Genomic DNA, 20,072 nt, shown 5'->3' on the forward strand with positions numbered 1-20,072 from the left:
AGTTAATTTATGAAGTTAAAAAAGAGCTGGAAGAAGCCTAGCCCATTTTATAATGAAAAAAATAAGACACAGAATATGTTTTAAAGTGGCTTTCTCAAATGAATCACAACCTTCAGGATTAGACTTTCCCTTTGAGATACCGAGGTACAGAAAATACCCAGTTTTTAGAAGACACAAAGGAGGCTGAAGAACCCAAATTTGTGATCTGACACTACCCCCACCCTAAGCGGTATTAAGACCAATAAATAACTATATATGGCATGCTGCTTCTCTCTTCGGAGTAAATCAGTTATTCAGCTAACTTGTAACAAGTACATTATAAATTATTTCACTATTACAACCACCACAAATAGATATATAGAAACTTCTACAAACACATTACCATGAATAAAGAAAATGGGTAGATACAGAGAGTGCAATCAGAATTAGACTAATACTATGATCATCTTAATATATCAGTTAAATGTTACGTCCTCATTCCAAGACTCTCTCATTTTTTGTAGCTTCTGCATTAATCCAGCTGCAAATTTACTTAGTCCAGATTAGGTCTTAATGTATTATTTATAGCTTTTTACTGGTGCTGCATTATGCATTTTCATCCAAAAAAGTATAATTTTGTCAGGTTCATGTAAAACAATTTTGAATATACAGCAAATTGTTATATTAAAAGAAAATTTTCATATTTTTTCATAGACTTGAATCAAAGGAACCTTTCCTGTCTGTTGGGTAAGTATGTATTTAAATACTTTATAAGTATTAATTATTTAATTCAAATTACCAAGAATTTCTGAGATGGTATTTTCAGTCATTTAACCTCATATTCATAATCATAACATATCATTGCATGCAACGTTGGTATCTATGTTTTATAAAGACTTAACTAAAATGCTCCCTAGGTTGTATTGTGACCTCAGAAATGCAGCTAATGAATGTATATGAAATCCTGTATCTTCCATAAAGCCTAAACAAGGTACACAGTGATCATCCATATTCTCTTCATGCACAAATATACTCACGTAGGTCCTAAAAATTCCTCTGAGCCACAGCTTCACCATTCCAAGCCTGTGTACGCATTGCTATACTCCATTTCTTTTCAATCTACTCTATTCACTGTTTCTTCACCCCCTTCCCTAAGTCTGTCTTCACAATCAATATCTATCTTTTCTCCTTAGCTCTCATTTCACTTTAATTTCTCCAGCTCACTCACATTGACGGCTTCTCTGCACCCAAAGCTGAGGAACCCTGAGGCAAATTTAGATAAGACGAATGCTTGCCTGCTCTGACAGTATCCTTCTTAGTCACAAAATATATCTTAAGAATAATACATTGTTGGCCGGGCGCGGTGGCTCATGCCTGTAATCCTAGCACTTTGGGAGGCGAGCAGATCTCCTGAGGTCAGGATCTCAAGACCAGCCTGGCCAACATGGTGAAACTCTGTCTCTCCTAAAAATACAAAAATTAGCTGGACATGGTGGCACACACCTATAATCCCAGCCTACTTGGGAGGCAGGAGAATTGCCTGAACCTGGGAGGTGGAAGTTGCAGTGAGCCAAGATTGCACCACTGCACTCCAGCCTGGGCGACAGAGCAAAACTCCGTCTCAAAAAGTAATAGTAATAAAATAATAATAATATGTTGTTTACATGAGTGCACATGTTCTATTTTTAGGCATTTCAAACTAAGAATAAGCAATGTTGTTTGTATCTGATCAAATACTCCTTTGACTAGTATATTAAAGTGTATTATGAAAGGACTTTTGCACCATCAATATTATAGATGATATTGTATCAAAAGTGGTGAAAATATGATGTCTTGCCTACAGAAATCATGCTATATTTGATGAGGGAAAAAAAGCTGTCATATATAGGCAGCCACAATACTGATACTTAATGACCAGAAACATGGAATGGGGTTAGATTTTTAAGTGACCAGATCAATTTTCTTTTATTACTTTGTACATGGCCATTGAATATTTCTATCACTCATTCAACAACATGGTTCCCAATTCCTTTCTACTCTTCATAAAAGCTTTTCAGAAAGCCACTCAAATCATGGAAATCAAAATAATTGTTAGGGGATGTGGAAGACAAAAAATGGAATATATATATTTATTTGAAGACTACATGGAAAATGAAAGGTCGAGTTGGTCTGGCCCAAAAAAGGTAATAAAGCATGCTTTTTTCCCTACATTGATCATCAGCTCCTATTGTTAAAAATCTCTACACCTGAAGAAATCTTTTAGTTTGAATGCATATGTATCTGCCCTCAAGTCAAAAGGCCTGAAATAGCTTCTCTTCACGCCTCACTTCATGCAGTTTCTGTGCAGCCTTTACTGTTCTGGCTATTCTGAGATGAAATTCCTTTTTTATTGCATACTTCTGTTTTAAAAGGCAGACCCTAAGTAATCTTTGTTTTAACTTTTCAGGAGTTTAGCACTGAGTATTAGAACCCTGAGAAAAACTTCCCCCCAAAAATAATAATAATGTATCACTCAGCAAATGCTCAAAGTGGGAAAATTAGCATGGCACACATAAGATATTGCTTTTCTTAAAAGTGTGTGAAAAGCAACCCAAATGATTCTGCTGAATGGATATTTTAATTTATAGCTAAATGTTTCTATTCCCTAAAGAAAATTATTTTAAATAAGATTGTCCAAAAGTATGTATGCTAAGGTGGGCGACTCACTTGAGTTCAGGAGTTTGAGACCAGGCTGGACAACATGGTGAAACATCATCTCTCCAAATAATACAAAAATTAGCTGGCCGTGGTGCCATGCCTGTAGTCCTAGCCACCTGGGAGCTAAGGCAGGAGAATCATTTGAGCCCAGGAGGTTGAGGCTACAATGAACCAAGATCACACCACTTCACTACAGCGTAGGGAACAGAGTGAGACCCTGTCTCAAAAAAATAAAAGTATGTATGTTTCTCTCTCCTACCTTGTTCAGTGAGAAGATGGAAAGAAGTGAATCAGTGGACACATATAAGCATACTAGGCACAAGGCAGTCTACTCATAAGTACCATTATTCAAATATATGAGTTTTTTGTTCTCTCAAAGTTGTTATTTTTTATAAGTAAATTTTTTTTTATTTTTTCCTGGTGCTTTATACCCATTTCTTTTTTTCCACAAGTTATTGGGGTACAGGTGATATTTGACTACATGAGTAAGTTCTTTAGTGGTAATTGGTGAAATTTTGGTACACCCATCCCCCAAGCAGTATACACTGCATCATATTTGTAGTTTTTTATCCCTCACCCCACTCCCAACCTTCCCCCCCCCAACCAAGTCCCCAAAGTCCATTGTATTGTTCTTATGCTTTTCCATCTTCATAGCTTAGCTCCCACTTATCAGTGAACACATACGATGTTTGGTTTTCCATTCCTGAGTTACTTCACTTAGAATAATAGTCTCCAATCTCATCCAGGTTATTGCAAATGCCATTAATTCATTTCGTTTTATGGCTGCTTAGTATTCCATCATATAAATATATACCACAATTTCTTTATCCACTCTTTGATTGATAGGCATTTGGGTTGGTTCCATGATTCTGCAATTGTGAATTCTGCTGCTATAAACATGCATGTGCAAGTACCTTTTTCATATAATGACTTCTTTTCCTCTGGATGAATACCCAGTAGTGGGATTGCTGGATCAAATGGTAGTTCTACTATTAGTTCTTTAAGGAATCTCTACACTGTTTTCTAGTACACTAGTACTAGAAAATGTACTAGGAATGTAAACTAGTACACTGTAAACTGTTGTACTAGTTTACATTCCCACCAGCAGTGTAGAAGTGTTCCCTGTTCACCCCTCCCTCTACTGTGTTTTGATTTTTTGATTATGGTCATTCTTGCAGAAGTAAGGTAGTATTGCATTGTGGTTTTGATTTGCATTCCCCTGATCATTAGTGATGCTGATCATTTTTTCATATGTTTCTTGGCCCTTTGTGTATCTTCATTTGAGTACTGTCTATTCATGTCATTAACCCACTTTTTGATGGGCTGTTTGTATTTTTCTTACTGATTTGATTGAGTTCATTGTAGATTCTGGATATTAGTCCTTTGTCAGATGTATAGACTGTGAAGATTTTCTCCCACTCTGTGGGTTGTCTGTTCACTCTGCTGACTATTCCTTTTGCCATGCAAAAGCTCTTTAGTTCAATTAAGTCTCAACTATTTATCTTTGTTTTTATTGAATTTGCTTTTGGGTTCTTCCTCATGAAATCTAGGCCAATGTCTACAAGGTTTTTTCCAATGTTATCTTCTAGAATGTTTATAGTTTCAGGTCTCAGATTTAAGTCTTTAATCCATCTTGAGTTGATCTGTGTATAAGGTGAGAGAGGAGGATCCAGTTTCATTCTCCTACATGTGGCTTGCCAATTATCCCAGTACTATTTGTTAAATAAGATGTCCTTTTCCCCACTTTATATTTTTGCTTGCTTTGTCGAAGATCATTTGGCTGTAAGTATTTAGGTTTATTTCTGGGTTCTCTTCTCTGTTCCATTGGTCTATGTGCCTATTTTTTATACCAGTACCATGCTGTTTTGGTGACTATTGCCTTATAATATAGTGTGAAATCAGGTAGTGTGATGCCTCCAGATTTGTTCTTTTTGCTTAGTCTTGTTTTGGCTATGCGGGCTCTTTTTTGGTTCCATATGAATTTTAGAATTGTTTTTTCTAATTATGTGAAGAATGATGGTGGTATTTTGATGAGGATTGCATTGAATTTGTAGACTGCTTTTGGCAGTGTGGTCATTTTCACAATATTGATTCTACCCATCCATGAGCATGGGAAGTGTTTCCATTTGTTTGTGTCATCTGTGGTCTCTTTCAGCAGTGTTTTGTAGTTTTCCTTGTAGAGGTTTTTTGACTCCTTGATTAGGTATATTCCTAAGTATTTTAAATTTTTTTGCAGCCATTGTAATGTGGGTTACATTTTCTATTTGATTCTTAGGTTGGCCGCTGTTGGTGTGTAGCAGAGCTACTGATTTGTGTACATTAATCTTTTATCCAGACACCTTGTTGAATTCTTTTATCAGTTCTAGGAGCTTTATGGAGGAGTCTCTAGGGTTTTCAAGAAAAACAATCATATTGTTAGCAAAAACAGTGACAGTGTTACTTCCTCTTCACCGATTTATATGCATTTTATTTCTTTCTCTTGTCTAGTTGCTCTGGCTAGGACTTCCAGTGCTATGTGAAGAGGAGTGGTGACAGTGGGCATCCTTTTCTTGTTTCAGTTCTCAGAGGGAATGCTTTTAACTTTTCCCCATTCAGTATTATGTTGCCTGTGGGTTTTTCATAGATGGCTTTTATTACATTGAGAGATGAGAGTTTTAACCATAAAAGGATGCTGGATTTTGTCGAATGCTTTTTCTGCATCTATTGAGGTTATCATGTGATTTTTATTTTTAATTCTCTTTATGTGGTATATCACATTTATTGACTTGCATATGTTAAACCATCCCTGCATCCTTGGTATGAAACTTATTTGATCATGGTGGGTTATCTTTTTGATATGTTATTGGATTCCGTTAGCTAGTATTTTGTTAAGGATTTTAGCATTCTATGTTTATCAAGGATATTGGTCTGTAGTTTCTTTTTTGATTATGTCCTTTCCTGGTTTTGGTATTAGGGTGATGCTGGCTGCATAGAATAAATTAGGGAGGGTTTCCTCTTTCTCTGTCTTTTGGAATAGTGTCAAAAGATTGGTACCAATTCTTCTTTGAATGGTAGAATTCTGCTGTGAATCCATCTGGTCCTGGACATTTTTTTTGTTGTTAATTTTTAAATTACCATTTCAATCTCCCTGCTTGTTATTGGTCTATTCAGGGTATCTAATTCTTCCTGATTTAAGCCAGGAGGATTGTATTTTTTTCAGGAATTTATTCATCTCTTCTAGGTTTTCTACTTTATGTGCATAAAGGTGTTCATAGTAGCCTTGGATGATCTTTTGTATTTCAGTGGTGTCAGTTGTAATACCTCCTGTTTCATTTCTTAATGAGGTTATTTGGATTTTCTCTCTTCTTTTCTTGGTTAATTTTGTTAATGGTCTATCAGTTGTATTTATCTTTCCAAAGAACTAGCTTTTTGTTTCATTTGTCTTTTGTATTGTTTCTTCTTATTTCAATTTCATTTAGTTCTGTTCTGATCTTGGTTATTTCCTTTCTTCTACTGGGTTTGTTTTTGGTTTTGGTTTGTTCTTGTTTCTCTTGTTCCTTGAGGTGTGACCTTAGAATGTCAGTTTGTGCTCTTTCAGTCTTTTTGATGTAGGCATTTAGGGCTATGAACTTTCCTTTTAGCACCATCTTTGTTGTATCCCAGAGGTTTTGATAGGTTGTGTCATTATTGTCGTTCAGTTCAAATAATTTTTAAATTTCCATCTTAATTTTGTTTTTGGCTCAATGCTCATTCAGGAGCAGGCTATTTAATTTCAATGTATTTGCATGGTTTTGAAGATTCCTTTTGGAGTTGATTTCCACTTTTATTCCACTGTGGTCTGAGAAAGGGCTTGATGTAATTTCAATTTTCTTAAATTTATTGAGGCTCATTTTATGGCCTATCACATGGTCTATCTTAGAGAAAGTCCCATGCACTGTTGAATAGAATGTGTATTCTGCAGTTGTTGGATGAAATGTTCTGTATATGTCTGTTAAGTCCATTTGTTCCAAGGTATAGTCTAAATCCATTGTTTCTTTGTTGACTTTCTGTCTTGATGACCTGTCTAGTGCTGTCAGTGGAGTATTGAAGTTCCCCACTATTACTGTGTTGCTGTGTATCGCATTTCTTAGGTCTATTAGTAATTGTTTTATAAATTTGGAAGCTCCAGTGTTAGGTGCATATATGTTTAGGATTGTGATATTTTCCTGTTGGACAAGGTATTTTACCATTGTATAATGTCCCTCTTTGTCTCTTTTAACTGCTGTTGCTTTAAAGTTTCTTTTATCTGATATAAGAATAGCTACCCCTGCTCACTTTTGTTGTCCATTTGTATAAAATGCCCTTTTCCACCCCTTTACTTTAAGTTTATATGAGTCCTTATGTATTAGGTGAGTCTCCTGAAGGCAGCAGAGAGTTGGTTGGTGAGTTCTTATCCATTCTGCAGTTCTGTATCTTTTAAGTAAAGCATTTAGGCCAGTTACATTCAATGTTTAGTATTGAGATGTGAGCTACTGTTGCATTCATCATGCTATTTGTTGCCTGCGTACCTTGGTTTTTTGTTTTTTTTTCTTTTTAACTTGTATTTTTGTTTTCTAGGTCCTGTTTGGTTTATGTTTTAAAGAAGTTCTGTTTTGATATGTTTCCAGGACTCGTTTCAAGATTCAGAGCTCCTTTTAGCAATGCTTGTAGTGGTGATTTGGTACTGGCAAATTCTCTCAGCATTTGTTTGTCTGAGAAAGATGGTATCTTTCCTTTATATATGATGCTTAGTTTCGCTGGATACAAAATTCTTGGCTGATAGTTGTTGTGTTTAAGGAGACTGAAGATAGGGCCCCAATCCCTTCTAGTTTGTAGGGTTTCTGCTGAGAAATCTGCTGTTAATCTGCTAGGTTTTCCTTTATAGGTTACCTGGTGCTTCTGTCTCATATCTCTTAAGATTCTTTCATTCATCTTAACTTTAGATAACCTGAGGACAATGTGCCTACACGATGATATTTTTTGTGATGAATTTCCCAGGTGTTCTTTGTGCTTCTTGTATTTGGATGTCTAGTTCTCTAGCAAGGCCAGGGAAGTTTTCCTCAATTATTCCCCCAAATATGTTTTCCAAACTTTTAGATTTCTCTTCTTCCTCAGGAACACTGGTTATTCTTAGGTTTGGTCACATTTAACATAATACCAGACTTCTTAGAAGCTTTGTTCATATTTTCTTATTTGTCATGGTTGGATTGGTTTAATTTGAAGGCCTTGTCTTTGAACTCTGAATTTCTTTCTTCTACTTGTTCATTTCTATTGCTGAGACTTTCCAGAGCATTTTGCATTTCTGTGTGTCCAGTGTTTCCTGAATATTTTATTGTTTTTTTCTTTATGCTATCTATTTCCTTGAATATTTCTCCCTTCACTTCTTATATCACTTTTTGGACTTCCTTGCATTGGGCTTTACCTTTCTCTGGTGCCTCCCTGATTAGCTTAATAACTAACCTCCTAAACTCTTTTTCAGTTAAATCAGGGATTTCTTCTTAGTTTGGATCCATTGCTGGTGCACTGGTGTGATTTTGGGGGGTGTTAAAGAGCCTTGTTTTGTCATATTACCTGAGTTGGTTTTCTGGTTCCTTCTCATTTGGGTAGGCTCTGTCAGAGGGAAGGTCTAGGACTGAAGGCTGTTGTCCAGATTCTTTTGTCCCACAGGGAGTTCCTTTGATGTAATACTCTCCACCTTTCCCTATGGATGTGGCTTCCTGTGAGCCAAACTACAGTGATTGTTGTCCCTCTTCTGGGTCTAGCCACCCAGCAAGTCCACCCAGCTCCAGGCTGGTACTGGGGGTTGTCTGCAGAGTCCTGTGATGAATGGACTCTGTCAGGATTCTTAGCTTTGGTGGTTTAATGCTCTATTTTTGTGCTGGTTGGCCTTCTGCTGGGAGGTGGCACTTTCCAGGGAGCATCAGCTGTAGTAGTATGGAAAGGAACCAGTGGTGGGTGAGGCCCTAGAACTCCCAAGATTATATGCCCTTTGTCTTCAGTTACCAGGGTGAGTAGGGGAGGACCATCAGGTGGGGGCAAGGCTAGGCATGTCTGAGCTCAGACTCTCCTTGGATGGATCTTGCTGTGGCTGCTGTTGGGGATGCGGATGAGGTTTCCAGGTCAATGGAGTTGTGTACCTAGAAGGATTATGCCTGCCTCTTCTGAGTCATGCAGGTTGTCAGAGAAGTGAGAGAAAACTGGCAGACACAGGGCTTAACCAGCTCCCATGCAAACCAAAGGGCCGGTCTCACTCCCACCATGCCACCACTAACAGCCCCAAGTTGGTTTCCAGGCAGTGGGTGAGCCAGGCTTGAGAACTTGCCCCAAGCTATCTGCCTCCCAGCTGCGAAAGACAAGGGTTTGGTTCTTCCCCAGCCTGTAGAGTCTGCACACTGGATTCCCACTCCCCCTTGAGTTTTGGCCAGGAGGCTTCTTGCCCCTTTCAAGTCGCTACAAAGTTCGGCTGGAGATTTCCTTCTCCCTGTGGTGTTTTTCCCCACTCCTCTGGTCACTCTCCTGATGGATCCCTGTGGTGCCAGGCAGGAATGGCCTGCTTGAAGACCCAGCACACTCCCAGGGCCTTTCCCACTGCTTCCTCTACCCCTGGTATTTCACTCAGCTCTTGAAATTGACTCAGCTCCAGATAAGGTCAGAAACTTCTTTCGCAAACAGACCTTCAGTTTCTCCAGTCAGGGGTGTGTGTTCCGGAGAGGAGGATCTCCCTTTCCCAATTCTGCAGTTGGGGCACTCACAGTATTTGGGGCGTCTCCTGGGTCCTGCAGGAGCACTCCACCTCCTTCAGAGGGTCTGTGGGTCCTCTTGGGATTGCTGGTTCGTTCTTGCAGTTGACCTGGAGCTAAAATTCACCACACGAGCCTCTTCATGCTGCTCTGTCTGTCCGAGTGGGAACTGCAGTCTAGTCCTGCCTCCTATCCTCCATGAGATCAAATTTATGACTTTTAATCCATAGTCACATGCCAGAATAAGTGCATGGTCTATGGTTTATTGTATCAGTTGATATGTGAGTATATAACATTGAATTTGTCCCCAGCACACCTCACTCACATTAATTTTAATTCTATGTTCAATAAAAATGTGTGAATTATATTAATGAATAAATCACTGCTAAATATTGCATACTTCAGTCCACTGCCCATCAGTGTCTTAAAGTATTTGTTAATATGCACTGGTGAAAGTTGCTTTCGCCCTTATAGACTTGGACACTTACAAGCTACATGTGTTAGTTTAGGCAATTACTTAAACTCCCAAGCTTCAGGTTCTTGTTTGTGAAATGGAGCTTAAAAGATTTAGATAATTTATATCAAACATTTAGCACAGTTTTTGGCACATAAGAATTGCTCATAAATGTTAGCTATTATTACAATTCTGGAAGGTATATTTATGTATCATGTTATAAAGAGTCAATCCGAAACCTTTAAAATAGTTCATAGAATAAATCTCCATTTTTATAGGCAGTGTTTTGAGTTACATTATAAAAAACAAAAGTCTCATTATAAAACCAACAGAAGTTATTATATTGGGGAAAATAAAATTGTCATGAAATGAGTTATCAAGCAATATGAGTACAGATGCTTCAGATTTTAATGATGAATACTGGTAACTGTCATTTAAATTTTTTAAGTAGGAATATTGATACATTTTAATATGCATCTCATCTTAAAATAAATTGAGGAGCCAAATTCTTCCCTGGATAAATGTGCTGTACTAATTTTGAAATAAAATGTTTTGGTCACAACATAGACCCAATCTGAATATTGCAGTGGAAAAAAAAAAAAACTGTCAAAGAAAGTTACAGAAAATTATTTCCTTACTGAGAAAGATCATGGACTTGTGAAAAGAAGTTGAGTGAAATCTCAGGTCTCTGAGCTGCAACTGTATATATGATATAAAAAGAACTTTCTTCATATGCACCAGGAAATGATTTCTAAAATAATATCATTGGGGGGGAAACCCGCTCCCCCACCAGTGTTCATTTAATGTAGTTTCCCTCTAATACACCTAGAGTGAGGCATGAAGGCTCATCCCAAAGTGTGATTCTGTTTGTCCAGGTAGATCAACAGAGGCAGTGTTTTCCAAAGCTACCTAGGTGATTCTGATACCAGTGAGGCCTGGAAGCCATCATCTACAAGGTGCTTCCATCCCCCTCCATTTTTTTCTATACACACATGCGCAAGTTGTCATTATAAACACTTATCATCTCTGGAGTCCCTTCAGAAAATCTTTGAAATATAATATCTCATAATCCCTCCCTGTTTTAAATGCATGTGGTGGAGGCAGCCACATTGAACTGAACTATCTTGGAGTTCACTGAACAGAGACCAGGATAGATGCAAAGAGCCCAGAATAAATGCCATGGAAGCCTCCACACTGCCTATGCCGAAGTACATATAAATTCATTCTGATGTCATCTTAGACCTAAAGCTGGGATCATAATAAATTGTAAACTTCAAAATATTAAATAATATAAATGCAATATTTAATAAATGTCTGTTTATTAAATAGTAATATTTTCTATTTTAAACTATTGTAAGTATATTATATATTTACTATATTTAAATTTATTATAAATGCATAATATTGAATATGTTTATATTATAAATAAAATACATTTATAAAATAAATTTGAATATTAAAGTTCTTGCCCACCTTAACTTTTTTTAAGATGTTAAGCAACCTTGCTTTTAATGGAGGGCTAAAGTTTGGGGCTCATATTCCAATCATCCTTAAAACGTTATATTTTGGAGCAATTAATATAAAAAAATTCTACTAGGAGAATGGTTCCTTTCAACGTTGCATCAGATAGAATCTGATCTTGGAAATAAGCTGATAGAAAACAGTCATCAAGTTTTCATTTAGAAAGGTGAATAAGGCCAGGTGCTGTGGCTCACGCCTGTAATTCCAGCATTTTGGGAGGCCGAGGCTGGCGGATCACGAGGTCAGGAGATCGAGATCATCTTGGCCAACATGGTGAAACCCCGGCTCTACTAAAAATACAAAAGTTAGCTGGACATGGTGGTGTATGCCTGTAATCCTAGCTACTCGGGAGGCTGAGGCAGGAGAATCACTTGAACCAGGGAGTCAGAGGTTGCAGTGAGTCAGGATCGTTCCACTGCACTCCAGCCTGGCAGACAGAGAGAGACTCCGTCTCAAAAAATAAAAAAAAAGAAAGGTGAATAAGCACAGAGTGATCATCTCAATTAAGAGTCTAATATATAAATCTTAGTTTAAAACCAGTCTTGCCTTGAAAAAGCTATTTACAACTTTTAATGAAAATACAAATGAGAAGGAATCAAAGATCCTTCATTTGAAGGTTGAGATATCCACTGTAAAATTACATGTCAAAAAATGCATGAAGTTTCTTCAAGCACTAACGGTTGATACCTTGCAGACACTGAGCCACTTTGAACATACACTCACAGCACCAAAGGAAACTCCACATGAATTATTTCTTCTTGTCTCTTCAGCATGAAGTTGAACTTTTAAGAAGACTTTAATATGAATTAGTTGTAATTTGAAATTAAATATTGATTTATACCAATTTTCATTTGATGAAGTTTTCATAAGTAGCTTTATTATGAGGATGTTTATTACGTGGGTAAAAAAAAACTTTAGATTTTTTTCTCTGTATCAGAATAATTTAAATAACTCAGAACAATTTAAAAGTTATGTATCTCAGAATATATTATTTCCTAGTTTTGGTTGGAAGATCTTCAAGAATACATCACGGCGGGGCCAGGGGGATGGTTAATGGATACAAAAAAATTTAGAAAGAATGAATAAGACCTATTTGATTGCACAACAGGGTGACTATAGTCAATAAGAACATAATTGTACATCTTAAGTAACTCTGTGAGTGTAATTGGATTGTTTGTAACACAAAGCATAAATGCTTGGGAGAATGGACACCACATTCTCCCTGATGTGATTATTACACATTGCATGTCTGTGTGAAAATATCTTATATACCCTACAAATATACATGCCTACTATGCACCCACAAAGTTAACATTAGAAAATTTAAAATTATAAAAAGAAATATGTAAAAAGAATACATCAAGGATAAAAATATCAGAATTATTATATTTATCTCTAGTGAAGCAATGACTATGTGTGTAAGCTAAGCATGGCCCAGCCAAGCCTGGATCTCCTAAATCCTTTGAGATGCACAGGATCTATTCTACTAAATCCAAAAAAGAAAGAGTAAATACTGTCAGGACAACAAAGCTTGCCCTGCATCCAAAAATGATCTTATAATTGCTAACAGCTGTAGTTTGCGAAACCATTTTCCTTGAGGGATATTTTCTCCCTTTTCTTTCCAGTCTTGAAGCAGAATTTAGATCTTCAATATACTTCTGCTGTTATGAAAACTTTATTAAACCTTGACGTTCTTATTAAAGATTCACGTTATTTTACATTTATCCAGGTTTTGTAGGAAACCTCATATTTAGTAACAGATGCTACATATGATTATAGTATTAGCCACTTACTTTAACAGCACAAGTTCTGTAATTTGATTTCCTTCCTCTGAATCCCATTCTGCCACTTCCTGGATAGATGGCTTTGGCAATTTAACTTTCCTGAGTCTCCATTTGCTTACCTAAGGTAGTAAGTAACTAACCTCTTATTATTATTATTATTAAGTAATTTTTTTTGAGACAGGTTCTTACTCTGTCTCCCAGGTTGGAGTTCAGTGGTGCAATCACAGTCACTGCAGCCTCAACCTCCCAGCCTCAGCTGATCCTCCCTCCTCAGCTTCCCAAGTAGCTGGAACTATAGGCATGAGACACCACACCTGGCTAATACTTATCTTTTGTAGAAATGGGATCTCACTGTGTTGGACAGGCCATTCTTAAACTCCTGGTTTCAAGCAGTCTTCCCACCTCATCCTCCAAAAGTACTGGGGTTACAGGCGTGAGCCACCATGCCAGGTCATAACTAACTCTTAACAGCTGTTAGGAATGAGATAATACTTAGTGTCTGACATAGTAAACAGGAAATAAATACCAATTATTAAAAACATTCTGTGCAGCAATTAAGTTATATTATAAATCTTTTCTAAAGTTTCACTGAATCACAGAAATGTTAACCAATTGAATCCAAAGGCCTGAATATTTTAGAAGTGTTAAGAGAATCAAATTATCAATTCAGAAGAGAGCAAAATCAGAACAGGAGTGATAGACTGCCTTACTAGGGGAGATCGCTGAGGAAGAGAGACAAGAAAAAACAAAACAGCAGCCTGAAGACAGGAAGACAATTCTGGACTGTACTTAGAGTGATATAAAATATGGAGTACAATATTAAAAACTTTAATAATAGGAACATGAAAGAGGGAAAGCAATGCTAATTTAGGGATGGTTGGTAGAGAGCACATAAAAGCAAAAGCAGATCTATATTAATGCCATCAAATGATAGTTGTCTATGAAGTATTTAGGAATTGAGAAGTTAAAGAAACTGGTCAGATTATTAGGAAAATTTTCAAGACAAAAGTAGGAGCTGAGTTTTTCTTCAAGGTGAGGTAAGAATTCAATACGGAGCTATTAAAATGGCATTCCTGGGAGACAGAGTTGGATGAGTGGCAGCAGAGAAGGCACCGTACCCAGCATATCAGACATTCCAGTCTAGTGAGCTAGGAAGATTCAGGAAAAGACAAAAGATAAGATTGGCAAATTCAGGGAGAATCTGTATTGAGAAATTATCCTAATACAAGGAGCTTTCTGCTCATTCTATGGGTGAAGTAGAGCCATTCAATGATGTATACCTGATTGACTGTTTTGCTTTTAACTGAAGAGTGATATTATCCAAAGTGAGCCACTTAGAAAGCGGCTGCAGAAGTTCAGGCATGACTTGAAAAGATGCAAGGCTTGAATAGAATGAAATAAGAATGTCAAGAAAATGCCTGATGAAATCGCATTTTCTTTAAGAATGTTGAAATCAGTGAGTGAGTGATGTCTTAAAGTTTTCTCAGTTAGACTTGATGGGATCATGGTGACAGTATGACAAGCTAAAATCCATGTATAGTGTTGAAACTAAGGGAAGGTTAACAAGAAATTGTCCCTAAGCTTTAAATATGCCCATCTAACATCATGGAATTACTAATGACCAATTCAATGCCTGTCTTTTGATGATGCGGTTTCAATTTTCTCTATGTCTGCAGGGAAAAAGGGATAAGGAGATAAAGCCAATTTTCTTCTAAAAATCTACTTTTGGGGGGTTTTATTTTAGACTCAGACAGTGCTACCACAAAATTAATGATTTCTTTACCAACTGCATTTGGTTCATTTTTTTCCCCCAAAGCCCTCCAGGCTACTTCTCTGGAGAGTACACAAAGTTTCCACAGTGCTATTTTTGTAATCTAAAGCAGTTGTGCTTTCAGGCCTGATGCTACAACTATAATTTTAATTTATCAACCTGCCAGTCAGTGAAATGCTGTAAAAACATTTGAAAGCTTAAACCCATCATTTATTTCTGCACCTGTCAATGACACTTTTCTGTACTTGTCAAAATCATTTAAACTACACTATGATGGCATATACAATATCACCAATAAATTGGGTAATCAATCATGTATGTGCATATTTTGACAGTGGCGTCTTGAATGCATGGTCTCCTGGATGCATTTTTAAGAAGTAGGAGCTCATTACTGTTCAATAGTAAAATACAGTAGAGTCATCAAAAAGAGTCTCCCTCAGTCTTTTACAATTAAAAAAAATGTCTTAAGAAACAGAGGGGCTGATTGCGCCTGAAATGGCTTTTATTTCTTCAGCAAAATGTTCTCCTTGGGGAAAAGGAAATAATTGCAGATTATAGCAGGCAGGAATATAGTGTTACATGGAGGAAAGAAAATGTATAGGATCATTAAATAGATTTATTTAAGTTCTGCTTATAAAGAAAGCAGTGGTGCAGTACTTTATAGCTGATGATATTTCAAAAGAGTGCTATCAGCACTTCCACCACTATCTAATTTGTTCATATAATAAAGTGTCACATTAAACCCAATATCACAATTCATATAAGTTTTACTTCAAAAATTGGTATCGTTATATATCATAGGCAACCCCAGCCCCAAAAGTATTTGATGAGATCTTTCATCACAATAAATTATAGAATTAAAAAAACAATCTATTAGAGAGAACCTGTTAATCATTAAATCCACTCAACCCAGTAACGAATTTGATGTCATTTAGTCTGTGTTTCTAAGATAAAATGTTGTTAAAATTGTAACTTAAATAATATTGTCTAAATAATCTAACTCTACCCTCTGAACTCTTGGTTGTAGCAATCCTCACCATTTATTTATATTTTTTAAAAAAGCAAGTCTTATGAGAAACCCTTTAAAATCTATGAAGGATTTATGACCACTTCATAGCATGCAACTCTAATTTAGCCAAACTAATTTATAGACATCAAATATTTCTACATAAGAAAATGAATCAGTAAACTAGACATGCATAAGATCTCACTCATGGGAAAGAACTAACCTTAAGTGTTGTTTCAGAATCACATTTAAAACAAACAGAGCTTTGGGATGTGTATTAATGTACACAACCAGCACTGTTTCCTTCTTGCTACCAGTACTGTTTTCAAGGAATATGATTTTGTTTTGTTTTGTTTTTATAATTTTGCACTAAGTTCTGGGATACATGTGCTGAACATGCAGGTTTGTTACACAGGTATACGTGTGCGATGATGGTTTGCTGCACCTATCAACCTGTCATCTAGGTTTTAAGTCCCGCATGCATTAGGTATTTGTCCTAATGCCCTCCCTCCCCTTTCCCCTCACCCCCTGACAGGCCCTGGTGTGTCATGTTCCCCTCCCTGTGTCCATGTGTTCTCATTGGAACATGATTTTTTTAAGGTGTCAAGCCACATCAGAAAGGGTAATCATATAATCAGGCTGTTTAAAGATATATCTACTGAATGTGTATATGAATAAAATAGAAATGGTGGCTAAGATTAGACGTCATATGTAGAATCAATACTGCACAGAGTTGTTACTGCTTTGATTTAAAATAAGATCTTAGTCCCATATACTTTTAATATCAGTTCTGAAAGCAGTCACTAAAACGAATGCAAAATAAGTGCTCTGATTTCACTCGACTACCTTCAACTCATCTCAAAGAAAGCTAATTAAGCTTACTTGAAGAGAACTCATTTCTCTTTTTTTAGCTCCATTAAATATACTGAAGACTGAATTTTCAATTAAATAATACTTGATTATCTAAATAATTTTTGGCAGTTTAAATAGCATTTATTTCAGACAGTTCAAAGTATTGATTATCCTTTATTTAGTGTTCTTCAATGAATCTTTACTGATTCTCGTAAAAGCAGAATAGATATCATCATTCCATTAATACTGAATAAGTGAGATACAGAGACATTATGATAACTCCATAAATAAACACAGAATATCGGTAGCTATTTTGGAATGGAGTCCAGTCTGGGACTTTTGCTTACAAAGCTGGCAATTTCATGCATCTTAACACCTCATGTTTTCTTCTGAGTTTCATCTGCACTTGAATATCTAAATAATAGCTTTAATTATTCATGAAAATAATCATGTACACAAAAAGTAATTTATTGCTTTTAGAGCCATTGTGAATCCCAGATTTGCACTATAAAAGTGCTAGCTAAAGTTTTAAAGCCTCACTTCCCAATCACATTCTGTTCATCCAGCCAGGAAAGACTGATCTTTATTTCATCAATCTCAAAATGTGACCTTTTCAACACTTTTAATGACATTTTCAAAGTACAGAAATGCTTTTTGATTCAAAAGGATTTTCTACTTCATTCTGCAGAACAAGTCAGCTATCATAGTATAATCAATAGCTGCCAACTATTAGCAAAAGCCATGCATCACTTATACTTTAAGAGCTTATCAGGAAAAAAATGCATTCAGTGGCTATATTTTCGCATGCTAAGGTAGATATTAAAATGAAAAGTTAATCCTCAAATGTTTCATGTTTTTAGAAATGTTATTATTTCCTTAGTAAAAATTTCACTAGATCACATTCAAAATATACCATTAGAAGCTGCTGGCCACATTCAACTTCAAAATGAGGTAATGTGCTTGGAGTTTTATTCAGTGTTAGGCAACCAACTACAGTTTCCCCTTAGCTTCAATGAAAAGCATATAAAAGATGAAACACTTGTTGAGACATTTCTTCCAGATACTGGCTAAATTATTGTATCATGCAATTATAGCCCAATTGGATACTAAAAGTCTTGAAAGCCTTTTTAAAAGTGAGGTTCTCTAGAGAAGTTATTTTAAAGATGTGTTCTGTAAATCATGGGCCTTTGATTATCCACCCCATGGCAGACTAAGCACTTCAAATTCCCATGTAAAGCCACCAAGTCACAAATTAAGGGACTGCCCAATAAATCAAAGCATTCATTCCTAATTTTCTTAAGTTGCCAGGTTTTAGTTTGAAGCTCTTGAGAAAGGATTTGATAGCATTGCTGCCCTTTCTGTGAAGAACAGTTATCTAATTTCATTAAGTGCATCAATTCAACATTCGAAGGGCACTGTATATGTGCAAAATATCATGTGATAACAATGTCAGTTGCTGTTCTAAACTAGCTTGCTAGACAGGGATAGTTTCCTGCTATTGTGACTAAAAATTGAGCTTTCCTTCCTTATTACAAATATAACAACAACAAATCATCCTTGATAAGGAATTTAGTAAAATATTTAGACATTTATTTTGGCAATATAAGATGAAGAGTGGTATCAAAATCATTTAGACTTAACTAACAAATATGTCTTCAAAAAATTATGCATTGCACATTGTTTTTAAAAGCATCGTTAATTGCCTAACAGTACCCTCCAAACTACAAATCAGGGGTTAAAAATAGGAAGTGAATCTTATGATGCAATTTCATTCTAATCAAGACTTTATTTCCAGTATCTTGTTATTTTTGAATAAATTCAGTTATATTTAGATAAAATTTATTCAGTGCAAAATTCCATTGAAGTTATATTGGTAGGTGCAAAGCAAGATGCGAGGTGCACTGAACTGCTGCTTCATCTCATAGTGGATTCAGTAAAGCAGTGCCAATCGAATTGTTTTTACCATTTCATTTCAGAAAGTAGGAGTAAGCATTTTAAAACTTATAGCATGTTTATATGGCTATGATATCTAAATGTATGATTTTGTACAAAAGTATCAGACTGTGATAGATTGGAAATATTTTAAATAAAACATAAAAATTTGGTCCTTTACCACAATAAGCCAGGAAGACTTAGACAAGACTACATCTTTGCCTTCGGGGAGGTTGTAATCTAATGAACAGTACAAAAACCAATAAGTTGGTGTCTATAATACAAGGTATTGCTTGGGAATTCTGATCTGCTGAAGATAAAATAAAAATGAACATATATCTATAACATAAGTCATTCTTTGAAAACTCTTGAAAGAGAGGAAATAAAAGGTTGTGGGACTAGTGATACATAATGGCACACAAAGCCAGATGGGTTTAGTTTCTGTTTGGAGATAGGTAGTAGCACCATTTGGCTGGACCCAAGGGCATCTTAAAAGAGACACTGGATGACATGCCTAGAAAATTAAACTATGACTATATCAAGGGAGACTAGAAAACCCTGAATATGTTTTAACTTTTCTTCAACTCCCCTCTCCCTTTCTCACCCCTCCTGCCTCTGCCTTATTCTCTTACTTTCTCTCTTTCCTCCTTGGCCCCTATTTATTTTCCTCTCATTCTCCTTCTTTTCTTCTCTTTCCTCTTCTCCTCTTTCTTTCCATCTCTCTTCTTCTCTCCTCGCATTCTCTCCTTGTCCTACTTCTTCCCTCTACTTCTTTACCTCTCTTTATTCCTCCTTCTTTCTGCTGCTTCTCTATATTTTTCTTCATTTCAAAAAATGCATGCCTTCCATCAGAAGAGAATATCTCAAAATATTAAGAGCCATCTATGACAAACCCACAGCCAACATAATATTGAACAGGCAAAAACTGAAAGCATTCCCCCTAAGGCCTGGAACAATACAAGGATGCCCACTCTCAGCACTCCCATTCAACATGGTACTAGAAGTGCTAGCCAGAGCAATCAGGCAAGAGAAAAAAAATAAAAGGCATCCAAATAGGAAAATAAGTCAAACTATCTCTCTTCACAGATTAAGTGATTTTATACCTAGAATGCCCTAAAGACTCTGCCAAAAGGCTCCTGCAACTGATGTGCCACTTCAGTAAAGTTTCAGCCTACAAAATCAGTGTACAAAATCAGTAGCATGTCTATATACCAATAATGTTCAAGTTGAGAACCAAATCAAGAATGAAATCCCATTTACCATAGCTGCAAAAAAAAAAAAAAAAAAAAAAAAAAAAAAAAAAAAAAAAAAATTAAAAAAGGGGAGAGGAAAGTTTTCT

At 36.2% G+C, this 20,072-nt stretch overlaps 1 protein-coding gene across 1 annotated transcript in view; it reads left to right on the top strand.

Moving 5' to 3' along the window:
- The window catches only part of RALYL (RALY RNA binding protein like), a 214,992-nt gene that overhangs the window by 99,278 nt on the left and 95,642 nt on the right, over positions 1–20,072 (top strand). Inside the window, exon 3 of the mRNA XM_017849885.1 lies at positions 694–726. Coding sequence (XP_017705374.1) covers positions 694–726 — 33 coding nt within the window. The remainder of the gene's footprint in view (positions 1–693; positions 727–20,072) is intronic.

The sequence above is a fragment of the Rhinopithecus bieti genome, unplaced genomic scaffold (assembly GCF_001698545.2).
Source record: "Rhinopithecus bieti isolate Rb0 unplaced genomic scaffold, ASM169854v2 scaffold_32835, whole genome shotgun sequence".
Classification (NCBI taxonomy): domain Eukaryota; kingdom Metazoa; phylum Chordata; class Mammalia; order Primates; family Cercopithecidae; genus Rhinopithecus; species Rhinopithecus bieti.